The sequence below is a fragment of the Equus caballus genome, chromosome 9, assembly GCF_041296265.1.
Source record: "Equus caballus isolate H_3958 breed thoroughbred chromosome 9, TB-T2T, whole genome shotgun sequence".
NCBI classification, from domain to species: domain Eukaryota; kingdom Metazoa; phylum Chordata; class Mammalia; order Perissodactyla; family Equidae; genus Equus; species Equus caballus.
The window spans coordinates 1,226,563-1,244,563 of NC_091692.1; the positions used below are offsets into that span (position 1 = coordinate 1,226,563).

The following is an 18,001-nucleotide window of genomic DNA, read 5'->3' on the forward strand; positions in this document are numbered from 1 at the left end:
TTCCCTGCTTCCTTATTTGACTGAATGGTGACATTATTCCCCACATGTTCAGGACCCAAATTCCTGATGTTCACATCCTGCATTCAATCCATTACTAAGCCCTCTGGGCTTTTTCTTCAAAATAATATTCCAATCCCTTGAACTATCATCAACTCTGCAGTTGACGCTCTAGCCCAGGGATCATTGCAGTCACATCCTGACTGGTAGCCCTGCCTCTCCTTTACCTCCTTTGGTCTGTTTAACTCACAGCAGCAGCCTGTTCCTTTCAAAATTAAGCCATATGTTGAAGCTCCTCTGCTCAAAATCGACGTTTGCCTCACGTCTCCCTTAGAGGAAAACCAAGGGCCTATCTAGTCTGAGATGCTGGTCCCCACTCTGACCTCATGTCCCCTTGCAGACTCAGTTCTCATCTCCCTGTCCTCACCGTGGACACTGGCGCACTCCAAGCTCCTTCACAGGAACTTTCAATAACTGGTTGCTCGACCTGGAATTTTCTTCCCCAAAAAGCTACGTGTGTTGCTACTCCCTTCTTTCTGCTCGCTGCTCAAGTGTCAGCTTATCAGAGAGGGCCTCTCTGCCAGCTAATTTAGAATGGCTGACCCATATTCCTAGATAACCTTGTCTGCCTTGTTTTCTTAACAGATCTTACCACCTGCTGTCATAGTATGTATTTATTGATAAATTGGTTTTTTACCTATAACCCCTGCGTATCTGTAAAGTGTAAGACTGATGAGAGCTGTGATACGTTTGTCTGGTTCAGGCTTGTTCTCTAGCATCTATGATAATGCAGGAACATAGGAGGTACTCAGTAAATATTTGTTGAATGAATAAATGAATTAAGACTCTGCTTAAGACTGTTTCACAGAAAGTGTTCTGCTGCCTAAGTCAGATTAAAAAGAATCATGAAAACCTCTGATTTATACATAGGTGGGTGATGCCGTTTTGAATTGTAAATATGCTTACCCAGCATAATATACTTAACTAGCATTTTTATTAATTTTAACAGACAACAAATATACAATAACATACCCATTTTTAACTTACAGGAAAGGACACAGAATAAATGCTTTGTGTCCATTGTCTTTCCGGTGATTTAAATCAGTTTTGTAAATCATGAACAGGTGCACATGTAGCATAGAGCAAAGACTTAATGAATGTTAGCTAGTCTTGTTTGTATACATAATTCCCAACCTATGCATGTCTTGTTGTTTTGTTTTGTTTTTTTACCCTTTTTAGGTATTGGAGATATAGTGAAGAAATGAAAACCATGGATCCTGGCTATCCCAAACCAATCACAGTCTGGAAGGGCATCCCTGAATCTCCTCAGGGAGCCTTTGTGCACAAAGAAAATGGTATGCAACATGTGCCTTCTATATTTCATGAGTTTATTAATATTTCAATAATGCAATCTACTATTTTGGTGCAGTAAATCATTACAGAGTGCCATACTAAGGCTATATCATATTATATTTATATAAACGTTCCTTCCTAGATTGATGTTTAATATTGTGTTCCAGATGTTCTTAACCTCAGCTTAGTTTATAGGAAAAAAATAAAGTTAATTTTTTGAAATGGAGGGTGTGGATACCTTTGAAGTAACCTCACCTATTTTTCTACTAAAATTCCTGCAAAGATAATAATAAAAAGCATACATGGGACAGAAGCCGATCACAGAGAAGATATGCTGTAAGTGTAGACTGAGCACAGAGACACCTGGTAAATGTGCATGTTGAGGGTGATGGTTTTTCCTCTATGCCTTTGGCTTACAGGGTCAAGGAGCAAGGAGGATCCCAGCTCCATACAGTCAGGCTAGAGAGGATATACGCTTGCTTAACGACAAGAAACAGATCAGAGAGCTGCCTACATCCCTTGTTCTCCATCCCAGGATTTGGGATTCAGCAGGTGCTAAGTGGAAAGTTAGCCAAGAGATGGATAATCCATACTCCCCTCTCTGTTGGCATATGTAAAGTCTGAACATTTCTCTCTTCACTCAGGGATTAGTGAATAGGAATAGGTATAAACAATAATAATTCAAAATAAAATGTGTACACCATATTCCAGAACAGAGGAAAAGCAAGAGACATCATTCCGAAATACAGAGAAAAAACATACCCCATCAAATGATTTATAATAGGAACCAGAAGAAAATAATACATTATGTGGGTATGCAGTAGCATGAAAAGTCTATAATATATATGCAACAATCACTTGCAGGAACAAAATTAAATGCAACTAGGGAGGGTAAAGAGCAAAAATGTTTAATGAAGAAACAGGGAAAATTAAAACTATGACGGACCATCGGCAGATTGCCAGAGTTTAAGAAAACCTTACGCTGTGCATAAACTTGGAGGAACTGCGACCTGGGATGAATGAATTTCAGTCAGAAAAGTCAGAGTACACACCTGTGCTTTGACTATTGTTACCTGTAATGATAGACTACCTTCTGTGTGATAATGTCCCACATTATCCCAGATTCAGTCCAACACGCCCTTGAAGCCCTGGCCATAACACTGGCTGAGAATTATTGTTATTTGTATATTCTATTGGTTCAGAGAATTAAAGGACCGAGTTAAGGTATAGCCTGAACGTGACAAAAGCAAAAATCCATGGGAGAGGGGAGATGGAGATTAAGCATCTGAGATAAAAAGGAAATCAATAAGAAAATGAAGGAAGTCAGAATGCAGTCACATGAAGGCAGTAAAATCAAATCAATAATGTGGCCAAAAAACTTGAGAAACTATGAAGATGCAGATGAAAAGGACAAAGAAATGAAAAAAAAAAATGTGAAAGATAATGACATGGAAGGCAGAAAACTGAGCTCTCCTCTAAGAATTAGAGCTGTCAGCAAGGAAGAAGCTCGGGGTTAGGGAAAGGTAATTTCTTGAGTTTAGACTAAAGGGTGTTCCAACCCAGATAAAATCAACTCTAGCTAAGGTTTGTGAAGTCTTACCACTGCTAAAACCTGCCTCCAGTAAAGGTTATCCCACACGATACAAAAATATATGCAAAGAAAATTAAGCTAAGGTCTTACTAGTGATTAACTCTAGCAAATTTCATAATACATTTTCATTTCTTGTCTTTATTAATTTTCTAAAATGAGCATAACTTTTGTAGTAAAAATAACTTCAAATAAGTGATAATTGTTTCAAAAGATTGAGAAAATACACATAATCTTAATTTCTTAGCATATGGACTGTTTCCATTTTCCCTGTTTCTTTTCACAAGGCTAATATCTGAGATTTTATTTCATTTCTCTGGAAATAAATCGTAATTATGTGAAAATGACAGAAAAAATCTTCTTGTTGCCCCTTGCCCCCATGATTTTTCATATCCTTGTCCATCTGAAAAGTTAATAATATTCATTCAATATAAATCAGTGAAATTGTGCTGAAGAGTATATTCTGAACTGTGTAACTTTTATAAATTACTTCTAAACAACTATGAAGCAACACATTAAAATTTTTTAAATTAAAATATTGTATTATTTTTGTTATAATAACATAATTAACAAAATGCTATCAATTTCCACCTCTATGAAAGTTCAGATTTACTCACTTTTGTGTGTTGTACAAAAAAGAACTGAGAATGCCGAGCATATTTCCCTGAGCACTTTCCCACCATCTTCTCAGCTCAAGGGTAAATTTCCTAAGAAGAAAAATGGTTTCCTTATATTCATAATTTAATGTTTTCTTTTCACATAGCAAAGAATAACTTTGTAAAATACTGACAGAGAAACAAAGCATGTTGGGAAAATCAGTGCTTACAAATGACAAAATACTACAGATAAAATTTCAAAAAATCCGTGTCTTCTGGACCTTACCTGGTCCAGCCCCATCTTTGATATCCTTCAATGTTGAGCTCACTTTTCATCTTTCAGGAAATCTTCCTTGAATATACTTTTTTGGTACCCTACCCCTTGCACTCAAAATCTCCTATTACAACGATCAGCTTGTATGCACATTGTCCTCTCCAGTGTAGACTCTTTGCAGGCAGTCACAGAGTGACCATTCAATAAATATTGTTGCTGAAGCTTAATTTTATTCCTTCCATTCTCCAAAAGTTCACTCCCTGAAGTGGAGGAGATCTATTTTTATGGAACCCTTGTTCTGGAGAGTAGCAAGATGAGCCAGTCTGGAAGGTATTGTTCTAAATAGTCTACCAACAGCGAGTTCTCCACTTTCTATTCTCTACTCAGATCTCATGCTTGTGGCTTCTTACCTTAAACTCTAATTTTGCACAATTTCTTTCCTCACATTTGTTATGAAAGAGAGAAAGCTCAAATTATTAAACACACATTTGTATTTATATTTAGACTCAAAGTAATTCCCTGTAAAGATAAATCCATGCATATGATATTTGATAGTCACAAGTCAGAGATGATAGAGCCTTGGAATGTTTTCTCCAATCCTCTCTTCCGCCAATGTAGGAATTTCTTCCTCAGAATCCTCTCCTAATGGTAATTGTCAAAACCAAAAAAGTCCACAAGCTTAAAATTCAGCTATAGATTTTTGAAGGATGTTTTTCACATCAAGGTGGAATATGCCTTCCTGTAATACCTATTGGTATTAATTCTGCTACCTTGCCCAATGAAATATGAATACTTGGTTCCATTTATTGAGTGCCTACCGTGAATAAGTTGTGCTACTTAAACTTCTCATCTAATTTAATTGTGCAACACAATTACCTCTTTACCTCATTTATTATTTTTTATAAATGAGGAAACCAACATCGGCTAGTTTAAGGAACCTCCGATCATAAAAGTGGTAGGATTCTATATCTAAGGCTTGGAGCTAGAACGTTCTAGTCTCAGTGAATGTGTTCTAGCACACTGTCTCCAAAGAGGAAAAGTTAAAAAGTCTTTTTCTATATTGTCTCATTAAAGTAATTGGTGATCTGCCGTGTCAGGCTGAATTGTTCATTTTCTCATACTAGACAGACCCAGCCTTTCTCAGAGAGCAGCTTCTGGAGCCATCATCCTCTTGGTTTTCCCCTGTAACCATCTTAATCTAACAATTTTCTTATTTTCCTCTTTACTTTTAGCCCCCGAAAATAACCACAATAATCCAGGTGATCTCTGACTCATGCAGTATATAGTTGAATGATTTCTTCTTAACACTCGCTGTTCGACAGTGTTTTAAGCAACGACATGAGAGTTTAACATACACTAAAATTGTAGTAAAGCATCATTGCATCTGCCCTCCTTCAGATTGTTTCCACGTTAATTGCTGTCAAACTCCACCTCCTAGGTATTCTATATTCTCTCCTTAGAAAATGCAATTTTAGAGTTAATGCAAGATTCTGCTTTTAACATTGTTGCATTTTATTACAGCCCCACTTTTAGCCTGTTAAAATAGTTTTGACCCTTAAATCTCTTGATTTGGTGTATTAATTCTCCCCCCTTCTCTTACTCTGTGAAAATCCACAAGTGTGATTCAAACAAATATTTCCACAAGATTCAGTTTATTCATTCACATTTATTAAACATTAATTACCTTCTTAATAAACATATAAGAGTGGAGAATAGAAAGAACACATACGCACTGCCATCCAGAACATCCACTAAGTTATAACCAGAAAGCTATTGTGGACAGTGTCTCATTACAGTTTGGACTAAGCAATAGGGATGTCACCAGTATAACCTAGTCAAATACAAGAGAAAAAAGGTCATCAAATAATACGTTACAACCTCACTGAGTTCTTTATCAGGATTTCTGAAAAAATAATAATTCAGGTTAGAATCATTTGAAGTACTCAACAAGCACAGCATCTACAAGATTATAACATCAAAGGCACTTGTAAAAAGGAAAAAAATAGGAGTTCATAAACATTTCCTCAACCGACATTTCATATACGGAAAAAAACAGCAAACCTAAATTATTGAATGAGATGAATTTTGCGGGATCAAAGTTTGGCAGATTTCTATTACCAAGATTTCAGGCTACTTTTTTTCCAATGCTTTTGTTCTTTAATTCCTACTTATTAGAGTTCTTATCTCTAACAAGTTTATTCAGTAAACTACAATTCTACTCCTGTGCATGGAGTGTGCTACATAAAATTTGGCCTACACACCTGATAAACATGAAAATGGAAACTTCTGAACTTTTGTGAGATACCCAGCAGCTCCATAGTAATTAGCTTTGATGAAAAATTAAGGATGAGGACACTTCCAGCTGTTGGTTTCCAGGTTATAAATATAAGTAAGAAGTCTTTTCACGTGTTTTGAAGGTCTCTTTAATTCTAGATCAGTGCTGTTATTCAACTATGATCATATAATGTTCTGCCACTTGGCAGGCCCTGAACGTTTCTTCATCCAAGCTTGTTGAGTAATTACATTGGGTTTCATTAGCGTGACCAAATACCAGCTCCCTGCAGAAAAATCTGAATCTACATACACCTGTTTTCACTTGGCAAGATGCTCTGATTGCAAAACTGCCCTTCGAAACTAAAAGCAACAGCAGATTTTTATGGCATTGAACAGAATGATTTCCAAAATGCAGTGACCTGAAGTGATGATCTATCCGAGCTGAAATTTTTGGAGACGTGTCAGAGGTTGTTTTGTTTCAGGAGTGGCAACTGTCACAACCTGTGATGTTTAGCCAAGGAGTGATTGTTAAAAGACAAGAGATCACTAAAGGACCCAGTCTTAGAAAAATCATTCAGTGTTCGGGCTCTAGAAATAGACCAAGATTTAAATCCTGCTTTCCCCAGGTCTTGGGCATAGTATTTTATTTCTGAGCCTCGCATCTTTGCCTGAAACGTATAGGTAATTAAACCACCTGACAGAGTGGTTATGAAGATTAAAAGATGTCATTTGCTGAGTTTTTAACACAGTGCTTCTTTTCTAATAAGTACTCAACAATATAGGAAAAAGAAAGCCCTCGTTAATGCTTATTAACTCTAAAGTAAGTATATTTTTCAAAATAAATAGCTCCAAAATATAGTTTTTACATAATTTTAACATTAAAACATTTCTTCTTGGTTTCATGAATTTTATCTCAAAGCAAAAATTAAGTCCAAGGAAGGTAGTCACAAAGAAACTTGACATGAAAGAGCGATGGACAGAAAGAAAAATCTGTGCCCAACAAAAACAGCAAAAAATTATAGAGAACAGTCCTAAGAAAAATACACGTATTTGTAGTTTAATTGTTACAAGCTTGCAAAGTCTGTTATCTGTGTCCGCAACATAATGGACCATAAATCACGTGTAGTGCTAGTGACTTGAGCCTGGCGCATACCACCTCCTCCCCCAGGAAATGTATGTTAGTTGGAAGAATTAAAGAAAAGGATTAACAACGGCTTTAGAAATTCTATAAAATGCAGCTAGTTAAATTTAACATGATTTTAACATAAACTAAGTAAATAAGGAAGTTAAATGATAAGGACAAAAGGAGAAGAGGCAAAATGGGCATGACCTAGAGTCAGAAATGAGGTTAGCGCACAAGATACTAGAAGTGCCTATTTTCTTATTAAAATCTTCAGCAGACAAAGGAAAACATCTCTCGTTTCATGATTTATGATTTGTTGAGCTGTCTTGTCCAAATGACAAAGCACACCTATTGTTTGGAAGGAGCACAGCTATTTCCCATGCAAAGTTGCGTAGAAATTTCCGGGGAGGGGTTTCAGAGGAGCCTCCCTACAATGTATCTTACATCCAGGTGCTCACCCGCAGCAGCAGTGGGTAACACTGTATCAGCATCTTCCAGTGTAGTTTGACATCATCACACTGATGTGTGATTCTCTGCCAGGGATCCTCTAAGGAAGCTAAACCTTCTCTCTCTTAGGGAGAGCGGGAGTAGGTGTGTACGGCGGGGTCTTTCAACACTGCTCTGCAGAGGACGTTTCTTTCTTAGCTGAGCTTTCCTTGGGCCTCAGGGCACGGTTCCTTGAGCACAGAAGCCACATCCATCTCAACAGACAGCTGAGCTGAGAATGGTGTCTTCTTCCTACGAAAATTGAGAGGCCTTAAAATACATCTTTCGAGTAGCCTGTTTTATTAAATTTCTGTACATGGACACTTTCACAAATAAGTGGTTCCTGTGTGTGTTCCCCCCGCAGGCTTTACATATTTCTACAAAGGAAAGGAGTATTGGAAATTCAACAACCAGATACTCAAGGTAGAACCTGGATATCCCAGATCCATCCTCAAGGATTTTATGGGCTGTGATGGACCAACAGACAGAGACAAAGAAGGACACAGCCCGCCAGACGATGTAGACATTGTCATCAAACTGGACAACACAGCCAGCACTGTGAAAGCCATAGCCATTGTCATCCCCTGCATCCTGGCCTTATGCCTCCTTGTACTGGTTTACACTGTGTTCCAGTTCAAGAGGAAAGGGACACCCCGCCACATACTGTACTGTAAGCGCTCTATGCAAGAGTGGGTGTGATCTAGGGCTTTTTCCTGTCTTTCTTTTCCAGGAGTTTGTGGTAACTTGAGATTCAAGACAAGAGCTGTTATGCTGTTTCCTAGCTAGGAGCAGGCTTGGCGGCCTGGATCAGGGCTGACCTTTCAAACCCAGAGGGTTGCTGGTCCTGCACAGGAGTGGAAACACACTCGTGGGGACGCTTCCATGATGCACAGTATCTGCCCTTCTTCAGTCGTCTGTCTCTCCTTGTCATTCAGTTCTAGGCCTTTCCTCTGCACGCTCAATGCCCAGTAAATTTTCAGCATTAACTAAAGAAGAGGAGAAAAGAAGAAAAGATTCTTCTGAAAGGTTTCTAATATTATTTTCCTTCTGAAGTCTGAGCCCATTTCTTGGGGGCGGGGAGGGGGGTAAAAAAAAAAAAAAAGCAAAACGGAAAACCCATGAATTTTTGCTTTAGAGCAAAGAGAAAAAAAGGTTAAACAAAAAAAACCCCACAGTTGAACTTTCAGGAAAGTGTGAAGACCCAAAACAGCTTTGTCTCCAAAGAAGATAGCTCTCTGACTGCTACGGATATTCTCCTACGCTTCGTTTTTTTGTCAGGTGGGAGATTGGAACACACACGCAGGACGTTAGACTGTCGGGACAGCCATTTTCCAACAAACAAGGGGCCAAAATATCTGCAATATAGTAACAGCCTTAAAAATACATCCATTTTTCGTTTTATACAGCTGTTCTCAGCTATGTCCTCAATGTTGCATCACATTTATATTCATAGCTATATTCAAACAGGACCTTTTCATTGTTTGGGAGTGTTTCTAAACCCCTTCTGCCACCTTCCCCCTGCATCGCTGTGATAATGTCCCCAAGTTGTATTAGGCCGTTGCCCCAGGCCTCCCAGGGGTCTGTCAGGAATATTCACTATAAGAAGAGTAAGAAGCAGTGTGTCTCTGAAGTCGTCTAAAGTGGCAGTTGTTTTTGAAGGGTGTGTGACACTAGTGATGCATTGCTGTAACCCTTTGAGAACTATCAGATCAACTTTCAGAGTCTGAGGATGGTCAGTCTTGCTCTCTGGTAAATTACAGAACTGGGCAATGGTGAAAACAGGCACAGGCTCAAGAATTCAGGTTTTTAAAACAGATATCCTATAACCCAATGTAATTTTTAAAGAATTTACGGTACTACAGAAATGCATTTATAACAGAAGTGATGTTACTTGCCAAAAAGTTCTCTGGCAAATAAAAAGATATTTTATTAAGTATCTGGTAAGAGTGAGATTTTATTTGAACGACTGATGACAGTATCCAAAGTCTTCTTTTTGTTGTTGTTAGACATACTGAATTTCTGTTTTAAAATCCGTTGCATGAAAATTACATTTGCCTTGGTACATGCAGTTGGCATTGCCATTTAAAAAATGAATTAAAATGATGACTCTGAGATTGCATGAATATCCTCCAGCGCATTACCTGTTGCATGTCAATCATAGTTCTCAAAGGGTTCCTGTGGCTTCTGGCCTTTAGCCATCTGATTGATCACTGACAGAGCCAAGAGACCACCAAAGCATTTCATTGTTGCGTGTGATTTGTCCTAAAGCAGTGTTGTCATTTTCATGTGACCTGCAGAGCAGGTTTGTATCAATAATTTTTTCCTAGAGAAAAGTCAGCAACTGACAGACCTCTATTGATTTTTAGGAGCTGCTTCTTGCAGTGAAAGGCTTTACAGCCACTGGGCTGTGAACTTACTAGAGATGGTCAGAACGAATGCACCCCATGAGTCAGACATTGGCTTTGTGTGAAAGCCAGCTTTTGAGGGGATTAGCTTTTGAAACAATGAACAGCTTGCCTTGAACTTGATTACTGATCTGTTGACTGTCATTAACAACCTAAACATTGTCTTCTGTGAAAAATTTCCTTGAACGGTCCCGTTCTACGTCTGTTGCCCTTTGACCTTTAACTTGCAAACTGGCACAAACTGAAGGAGTCTGGTGTTGCTTCTCCGTTGGAGTGTTAATTGTTCGCTAAAAACCTAGTAAGCACGAGCTGTTTCCTCAGAGTGGAGAGAGAAAGAATGTTGATGGTGGATCCGCAGATGGACACTGCTCTTCACATGCCCACTCTAAAAATGCCCTATACGTAGAAGTGACTTTTAATTTTCCTTCAATATAATTTCAAGTCTAAATTCATCATTTTAGTACAAATATAAAACCATAGGGGGGAAAAAACCCTCAAAATACTTGAATGGCCAGTGTGGCTTTTATATAAAGCAGGAATTTTATACTAGTGAAAATTTCTTACTCATTTGCTAATAATACACGTTTCCAGATGATTTTTAATGAGTGTAGGTATACATTCTTATTTGGAAATGGATAGTTTGGCTGCCTTGAATTTATATTTATACTCAACATAGCATGGAAATTAGAATGCCTTTCGGTTAAACTACATGTTTATGATTTGGTTGGGGGAAATATTTTGTAATCATCGGTGGCATGCCGCACAGCCTTGCAGACTGCTATTTCTTACAACCGGAACGTATATAATGTAAGGCTAAGAAAAAAGAACAGTTAAAAAAAGAGGAATGGCTTCACAGCAAAACATTATGCAATGCAGACTGTATTTTGACAAGATGTGGGAGATTATGTATGTGAGGGCCAAGAAAGCAATGGAGGGGAACAGAATTAGCCCAGCAGCTTTTCTTCAGTGCTTCCATTCTAGAAGATGCTGATATTATAAAGAGTTAGTCACTTCTACTGAGCATGGAGGACTATGTACGTAAGCTCATTTATACGGTGTTTGCTTGTAGGCGAGTTTGATCCTTTTAGGACCTTGATGTCAAGACAAAAAAATGACTGGAAATTATATTTTGCTAAAGATAGAAATGAGGAAATATGTCATTTTGGGACATGTGTAAATCATTGAGGAATTTCATCAACCTGCATTGAAAATTGATTTTCTTTTTTTCTCTAAAGTGAGAGAGAAACTTAAGAAGCAATGTTTTGCCTCTTTACTCATTTGTCACAATGTCTGGATTCATCATAAGACTATAAGTATATAAGGGCTGGAAAATAATCATAGCATTAAGAAGAGAAGAATGCTATCCTTATGCTTGAATTCTGGAAGTGTCATGAATAAGTGTTGGATCATATTTACTTCAATATGAGATGACATTTATGTGATAGGAAAAGGCATATATGGCTTCTCTCTTTACTAGGACATTTAAATTTTCAGGTTGTGAGACTGCAAGAGATAAGAAAATATTAAGTACAACACAATGACAAACACCAGGATTCTGTTTGTTTATTGTACCCTGGGCACTTTGCCAGTATTGGTTAACCGACTCCCCTTCCTCTTGGGGTTTGGAAAAGAAATCGTGATCCTAATGGAATAGTGAAAGGGAGAGTGACTAATTGGTCTATACATAAGAAGAGTGACTCAAAAACAATGTGGAATAAATTTCCAGGGGTCAACAACATAATGTGCCAGTTCAGTATCAATAAAGACATACAATCTATCAAATATTTTTCATCATCCCATCGCTAACAGCATGGAAAGTTGAGACGTAGGGTTTCCCAAATTCAAATGAAAACACATTCGTGATCACAAAAGAAAATTCTCATTTCCTTATTTCTCATTACTTTAATCTATCATGTAAACAAAGTAATGTTCCTTACATAAATTAACTATATAGTTTATAATTTTAGCCAAATATTGTTATTCTATATATTATTAACTGGACAGAATGAAGTATTGAAATAGCCAATCAGTTCTGTATTCTCTATAAAGCAGTAAATCCACCTCAAAGGAGGTTGTGAATTTAACTATTGATTTATCTCGGAACAAAGTGTCTGCTGACATGGCAATCAGAACCGGTGACTGCAGATGCGCTTTACAATTGCAAAGGTAACGTAGATAAATTAGAGAACGTTATATGATACTAGCCAAGACAACTTCTGTTGTAAATCAGAGGGCAAAGCTTTTCTGAATCAGATGTAATAAATTACTAAGTAATAATTTACAGAAAATAATTACTAAGTAATAAAGGATAGAGACTGATTTACAAAAATAAGCAGATGTTACTTTTACCAGTCAAATTGCTTGTAATCATTTTCTATTGACACACAGTTTGTTTCATATACTGTATGCATATTTTTATTCCCTTTCTGTGGGTGATTAAAAAATGCAATGTAGTGCACGAGAACATTGCCCAACTTCACTGGTAGTTCCAATACACGGATGATGTGTCTATGCTGGATCGTAGGGCTAGCATTACAATACTTTCAAGTTCTACTTATTGTGCTCATATCGCTAGGATGGTACAAATACACACCCCCACTTTGTGGATCTTACAGTAGAATAACCAGTGTGTCCCTGTTGACTGAACTCGCTGTGCTATCTGAAGGGGAATGGATGTTATCACCAAACAGACTGAGTTAACACAAGAATCGTGCGAAGAATCTTTTTTTTTTTGAGTTTAGGAATTACTTCCAGAAACTAATAAAGGTAGTGATTTCTGATAGTATTGAGTCTGTGAGATTGTAACATGTACTGAAACAACCTCATGGATGGTGGTGAAATCTTTTTCAGCAAACATAGCAAAGAGTTCGTTTAATTTTTGATGCTCTCGAGAGCACGATCCAAAATATCACAGATGTCCAACGGAGCATGCTGTCTAAAGCAAAATGCTAAATTCAGATGAGTTGTTACAAATAGCTGTAAGTACAATCTCAGCCAATATATGATATCACAAAAGGTTTCATGACAATAGTAGAGGGTCTCACCGTTCCGTTGCATCTCATGCACCTTCATAATTCTGATTTATTGTGAGCACAGATTATAACTGCCGGAGCATCTGTATCTATATTACAGGCTCCACGTGGCCGAGGAGGGAACTGTAGCTACACCAGAAAAGTTTTATCAGTTATGTTTTAAAAATTAGAACTTTATGTAATAAAGAAAGCAGCAACTAGGCATAGCACCACACCATAAATATGAAAACTAGATGTTATATTTATTAAATATAATGGAAACGGAGGGAGAGGAAAAATGAGTCTTTTGTAAAATGTAAAAAATATATACTACAGCATTCCTTAATACAACTGGAAATTTTACTTTAGCAAGTATAAAAATAGTAGAGAAAAATGCAGCTTCAAGCCCTTCACACTAGAGATGAGTATGTGAAATATCAATGCATATAATTAGCCAGTGGTCATTAGATGCTGCCCTGCATAAACACATCTGATACTCCTGCATTGCCTTCTGGGCTAAAAATGTCAAAGTCAGGTGTTCAGTAACCTCAATTGGAAAGAAATATCTGTTAGAATCTCCTGAGAAAAGCCATTTCCCTAGGATAGACATTTACCTCAATGATCGTGTAACACAGAACACTTGGCGTCGTTGCAAAAAAGTTGCCTTCGTGTTCTAGTCTCACCTAATCATAACCTTTGTCTTTCACATGCTACTCAAATCACTTTTCCTTTGTTTCCATTGGTGTAATTTTGAAATGATTCTGAGATATTTCAAGTCAGATCAATAACATCCAATTGCAAATATCTCTTTCAATATTTTATACATAGGTCTACTTTGAAATTTAAATCAATAGTATATAAAGCCAAAAAACAAACGCTGATTTGACAAATTTACAGAAATTGAGTGAAAAACATGTGATACTGTAAAATTTCTGTCAGTTTTCTGGTAGAATACTGAAGTAGCAGCCTTTGATTTTTAAACACAATTGTGAGCTTGTAACTGGACGCGAGCTGCATCATTTTTTAGAACAATGTAATTCTTTAAACTAAGTAAGGATATATGATCATGAGTGCTGTAGCACAGCACTTCTCATGTACTCACAACTAAAGCTCTTTATGAAAAATGAGGGCATAACCAGTAACTCATGGTCAGTGCATAATAAGTATAAAAAGTTACCTGTGAGAGATGTTTACTTATGAAGATTTTATGCCTTTTCAATTTAAAGAGCAACGTGTCTTGGAATTTATCTCATACTAACATTGGACGGGGACTAATACTCGTTTGCACTCAGTGTGTCCTTACATTCAAGGGCACACTGGACAGTGTAGAGCAGATACATATAAACTAGGATGTTGTGCTAATTCCCATAACTTTGCCATGTGCTCTGCTGCAGAGCTGGATTTATATGCCCTTAAGAAGGGAGAAGAAAATCAATTGAAATAAATATGAAGATATGGTCATTGTATCATGTCACTTAGCTTCAGAGCAAGATGTCATTAACCCTTATTGCACATAGAAAAACCAGAAGGAGAGAATGATGAACATGAATAAAGTGATTAAATTTTTGGCTCACAAAGCTGTTTCTTGAGTATTTTATCCACTTGTTTTTCTTCATGAAAAAACATCACTCAAAATAGAGACATGTCTGTAGCTAGACTGGATCCCAGGTGTAACACTTCTGGCACAAGCCTTTTCATGCACGCCTCGTGTCCCACGAGGCTTTGGTGAGACTTGACGGCATGGCAGGATGCTTCTCCTAGGATAGGACGTGGCGCTGCTCATACTGGCCGCCCCTTATGAGACTGTATGTTTCTGCGTTGGCCTGTCTTGCCGAGATATGGACAAATAAAGCCTGGTGTGAGCGCTGTCTGTTTGAAAAGTCACTATAATGCATGTTTCATTTGCTCTTATGTAAGGTTAGTTTGAACTTGTTCCCTGTCTATGTGTTGACAACCCAGTTGTGAAGGTGAAACATACTTTTCTTGAATGAATGATTCAATCCTTAAATCAATGTCATAGTTTTTGCTACCACTGAAATATCATCACAGAGGCCATATTATTGCCTGTCTTCTCACAGCTCTATAGTTTGTACTCTTGCCTGGGTAAAATTAGGTTTTTCATTCTTTTTGTCACTCATTCTTTTGTATCTGACATGTTTATGTTCATACACACAAAATTTCACAATCTTAGTTACTTTGTTACTTCCAAACAAACATGATTTCCAAACAAGGGTGATTGTATGCCTGGTTTTTCTGCTCCTCCAATTCTGAAATTATTTGTTTGCTTTCTGTTTGTTACAAAAAATACAGATGGTAGGGAGGGACATATTATTTCTAATTGTGTTACGCAGTCTGTGCCTATATTTGCATTCCTTTCCATTTCCACCTTGTCCCTTTTTTTTACAGATTTGATTTTCCCTTCCCTTTGTGAAAACCGAAATTGAGCAGCATTGTACCTCAGATGTGGTGCCCAGAAAAAGTGTCTTTGTTTCTCAGTGTCTTCTTCCACGAGTTTCTGCAAATCTAAGACTCAGTAAATCTCGCACACCTCCCAATCTCTTGCATTGGGTTCTAACTTTTTAGAGCCACTCCCCTGAGAAAAGTGAAATGCCGAGGAGGAACGCTGTTGTCTGTGGATAAGCCATCCAGGAAGTCTGCTTTTGAAGAGTATTTCTTAAATGATTATACAGGAAAGTAAATACCATAATATGGTATTCTGTTTAACGTACGTCATAAGTACATGAATGCCTAAAACCTCGATTCCTTAGTCTATTTCCCTTTATGTGTAAATTACGTATATATTAAAAAGAGAGAGAATAAAAGAATAAGGGGTATTATAGTGGTGGCTCTTTGCTACGTTGGTTCTAACTGCATCAGCATTTCTATTGTGGACCTCTATTTTCAGGGGTTTTAGAGACTCGCCCATAAAAATTTGCTTCAGACTTAAAAGTCTTGAAAAGATTTTTTTAGGTATATAATTTTAAACAAATATATCTTGTTTTTATATTATAGGAGGGAAATAAATGGAGTTTACTAGTTCAATTTTACTCTAATATAACTTTTAATAAACTTAATTTTTTAACAAAAACATAAAATCTAATTAGTCCATAGTCTATTGATGGTTTTTTAAAAGAAACAATTATTGACATTGAGAAAATTGCCTGCTCCATCAGTATAGTAACCTATCTTCAAGATGTTTTAAAACTTGTATACCTGTATTAACATTATCTTGATCCCAATGGTGGATCAGTCTGATAATGAATGCCATTTATGCCATCCATACAAGCTATCTGGTAATATAGATTGGAAATATATAGTATATATAATATATGTATCTATACACACACATATATGTGTGTGTGTGTATAGATATATATATTTACTAGATAAAGGGGAAAAGCTCCCATAAATTTAGTTTGTCAAATAAATACTATATATATTAAAAGAAATTGCACAGACTTTTATCTTTCAGAGTCAGAATGAGATGCAAGCAACTGCAAAGGAAAGTTGTCTCTTGGGTAAACAATACACATTTTATAGCTTCTTTTTTCCTTCTATATTGTGGTTATGGGAAATTAAAAGAATTTAATGCATAAAATTCATGCAGATTTTATTTAAATAGCATTAAACTGTGAAGCAGAGAGAAACACTTAAGAAATTAAATATTTAGGCCATTATCTTTTGGTTGTCTAACAATACTTTACCTTTATGCTAATTCCCCATGATGTTTTCACTTATGGAGAGAGTATTAAAGTCTAACCTTAAGTGTCTGGATTGTTCACATTATACTCAACACTATTTCATTAAGTTTTTGATAATATGTCGTCTTCTGTGTGCAAGCAAAGAAAGAAATAACACAGTTATTTGCTGAATGGGTTTTAAAGTTTGCACATTGTTAGTGGTTTTCTGCCCACACAGGATTCAATACATTTATACCATCTTAAATCTGGCATATATATATATTTTTTCAGATAGCGTCTACTGACAAACACAAAGCTTGTTTGTGTGCAAAGATAAGGCTAAATAAATGGTGCTAAAGTGTATTATGACTGTCAGATAAAATCAGGCAAAATTTTGTGGTGCTTAAATTAATTTTTTCATTGATTTTATTGATCAATGCATTGAACAGTGTTTATTATTCACAAGTTGTCTTTTATTAGTAAATCAAGGCCTCATGAGCACATTGTTAAATAAAACGGTTGACTAGTCTATGTAACAGCTCACCAAGCTACTATCTCTTTAACTCCTTATAATGTTGCGTCATTAAAGGTCAAGGGGTCATGCTATTAATCTCATCGCTGTAGACCATTAACACGACTGAACTTTTCCACGAAGTACTTATGTTTACATGCTGTAACCTTTGACTGCTGCGGCAACCTTAACCACACCGATGTCACAAGCTGGAACCACCAGCATGGCTCTGGCCGTGGCGATCGAGGAGTTAAGGGCTGTGCAGTGATTTCTTTTGTATTTATTAATTTATATTTATTTTGTTTCCATTCGAGGAGGGGATTTTTGGTGGGGCAGTTTTTGTCTGCTGTAAGTGTCTTAACCTAGGGAAGGGTTAAATGGCTTTTTATACTATTGCATCTTCTGTATTTACCATCAATTCATTGTGTTGTAATTAAAAAAAGACTGTCAATAAATGAGAGAACAGAAAAATGGTTCATAGACATTGTGGTTTTACTCAATGAACGATATACCGACATTTACGATGTATATTTAGGCTGTGATCTATAGCAGTAGCCTTCACTGTCTCTGTCTTCCTAAGCAATATGATATGGAAGAATGAAAACTTTTAAGTACTTTCAGCCCAAATCTCCTGTGTGTTTGCCTGAAATAGCAAGTATATATAACTGGCCACATCAACTGGAGAGTTGTTTAACTACTAACT

The 18,001-nt window shown here is 36.8% G+C and overlaps 1 protein-coding gene across 1 annotated transcript in view; it reads left to right on the forward strand.

Moving 5' to 3' along the window:
* The window catches only part of MMP16 (matrix metallopeptidase 16), a 285,236-nt gene extending 267,467 nt beyond the window's left edge, over positions 1-17,769 (forward strand). The window contains exons 9-10 of the mRNA XM_070221375.1: positions 1,237-1,352; positions 8,056-17,769. Of these exons, the coding sequence (XP_070077476.1) occupies positions 1,237-1,352; positions 8,056-8,390 (451 nt within the window). The 3' untranslated portion in view covers positions 8,391-17,769. The remainder of the gene's footprint in view (positions 1-1,236; positions 1,353-8,055) is intronic.
* Positions 17,770-18,001: the final 232 nt, after the last annotated feature.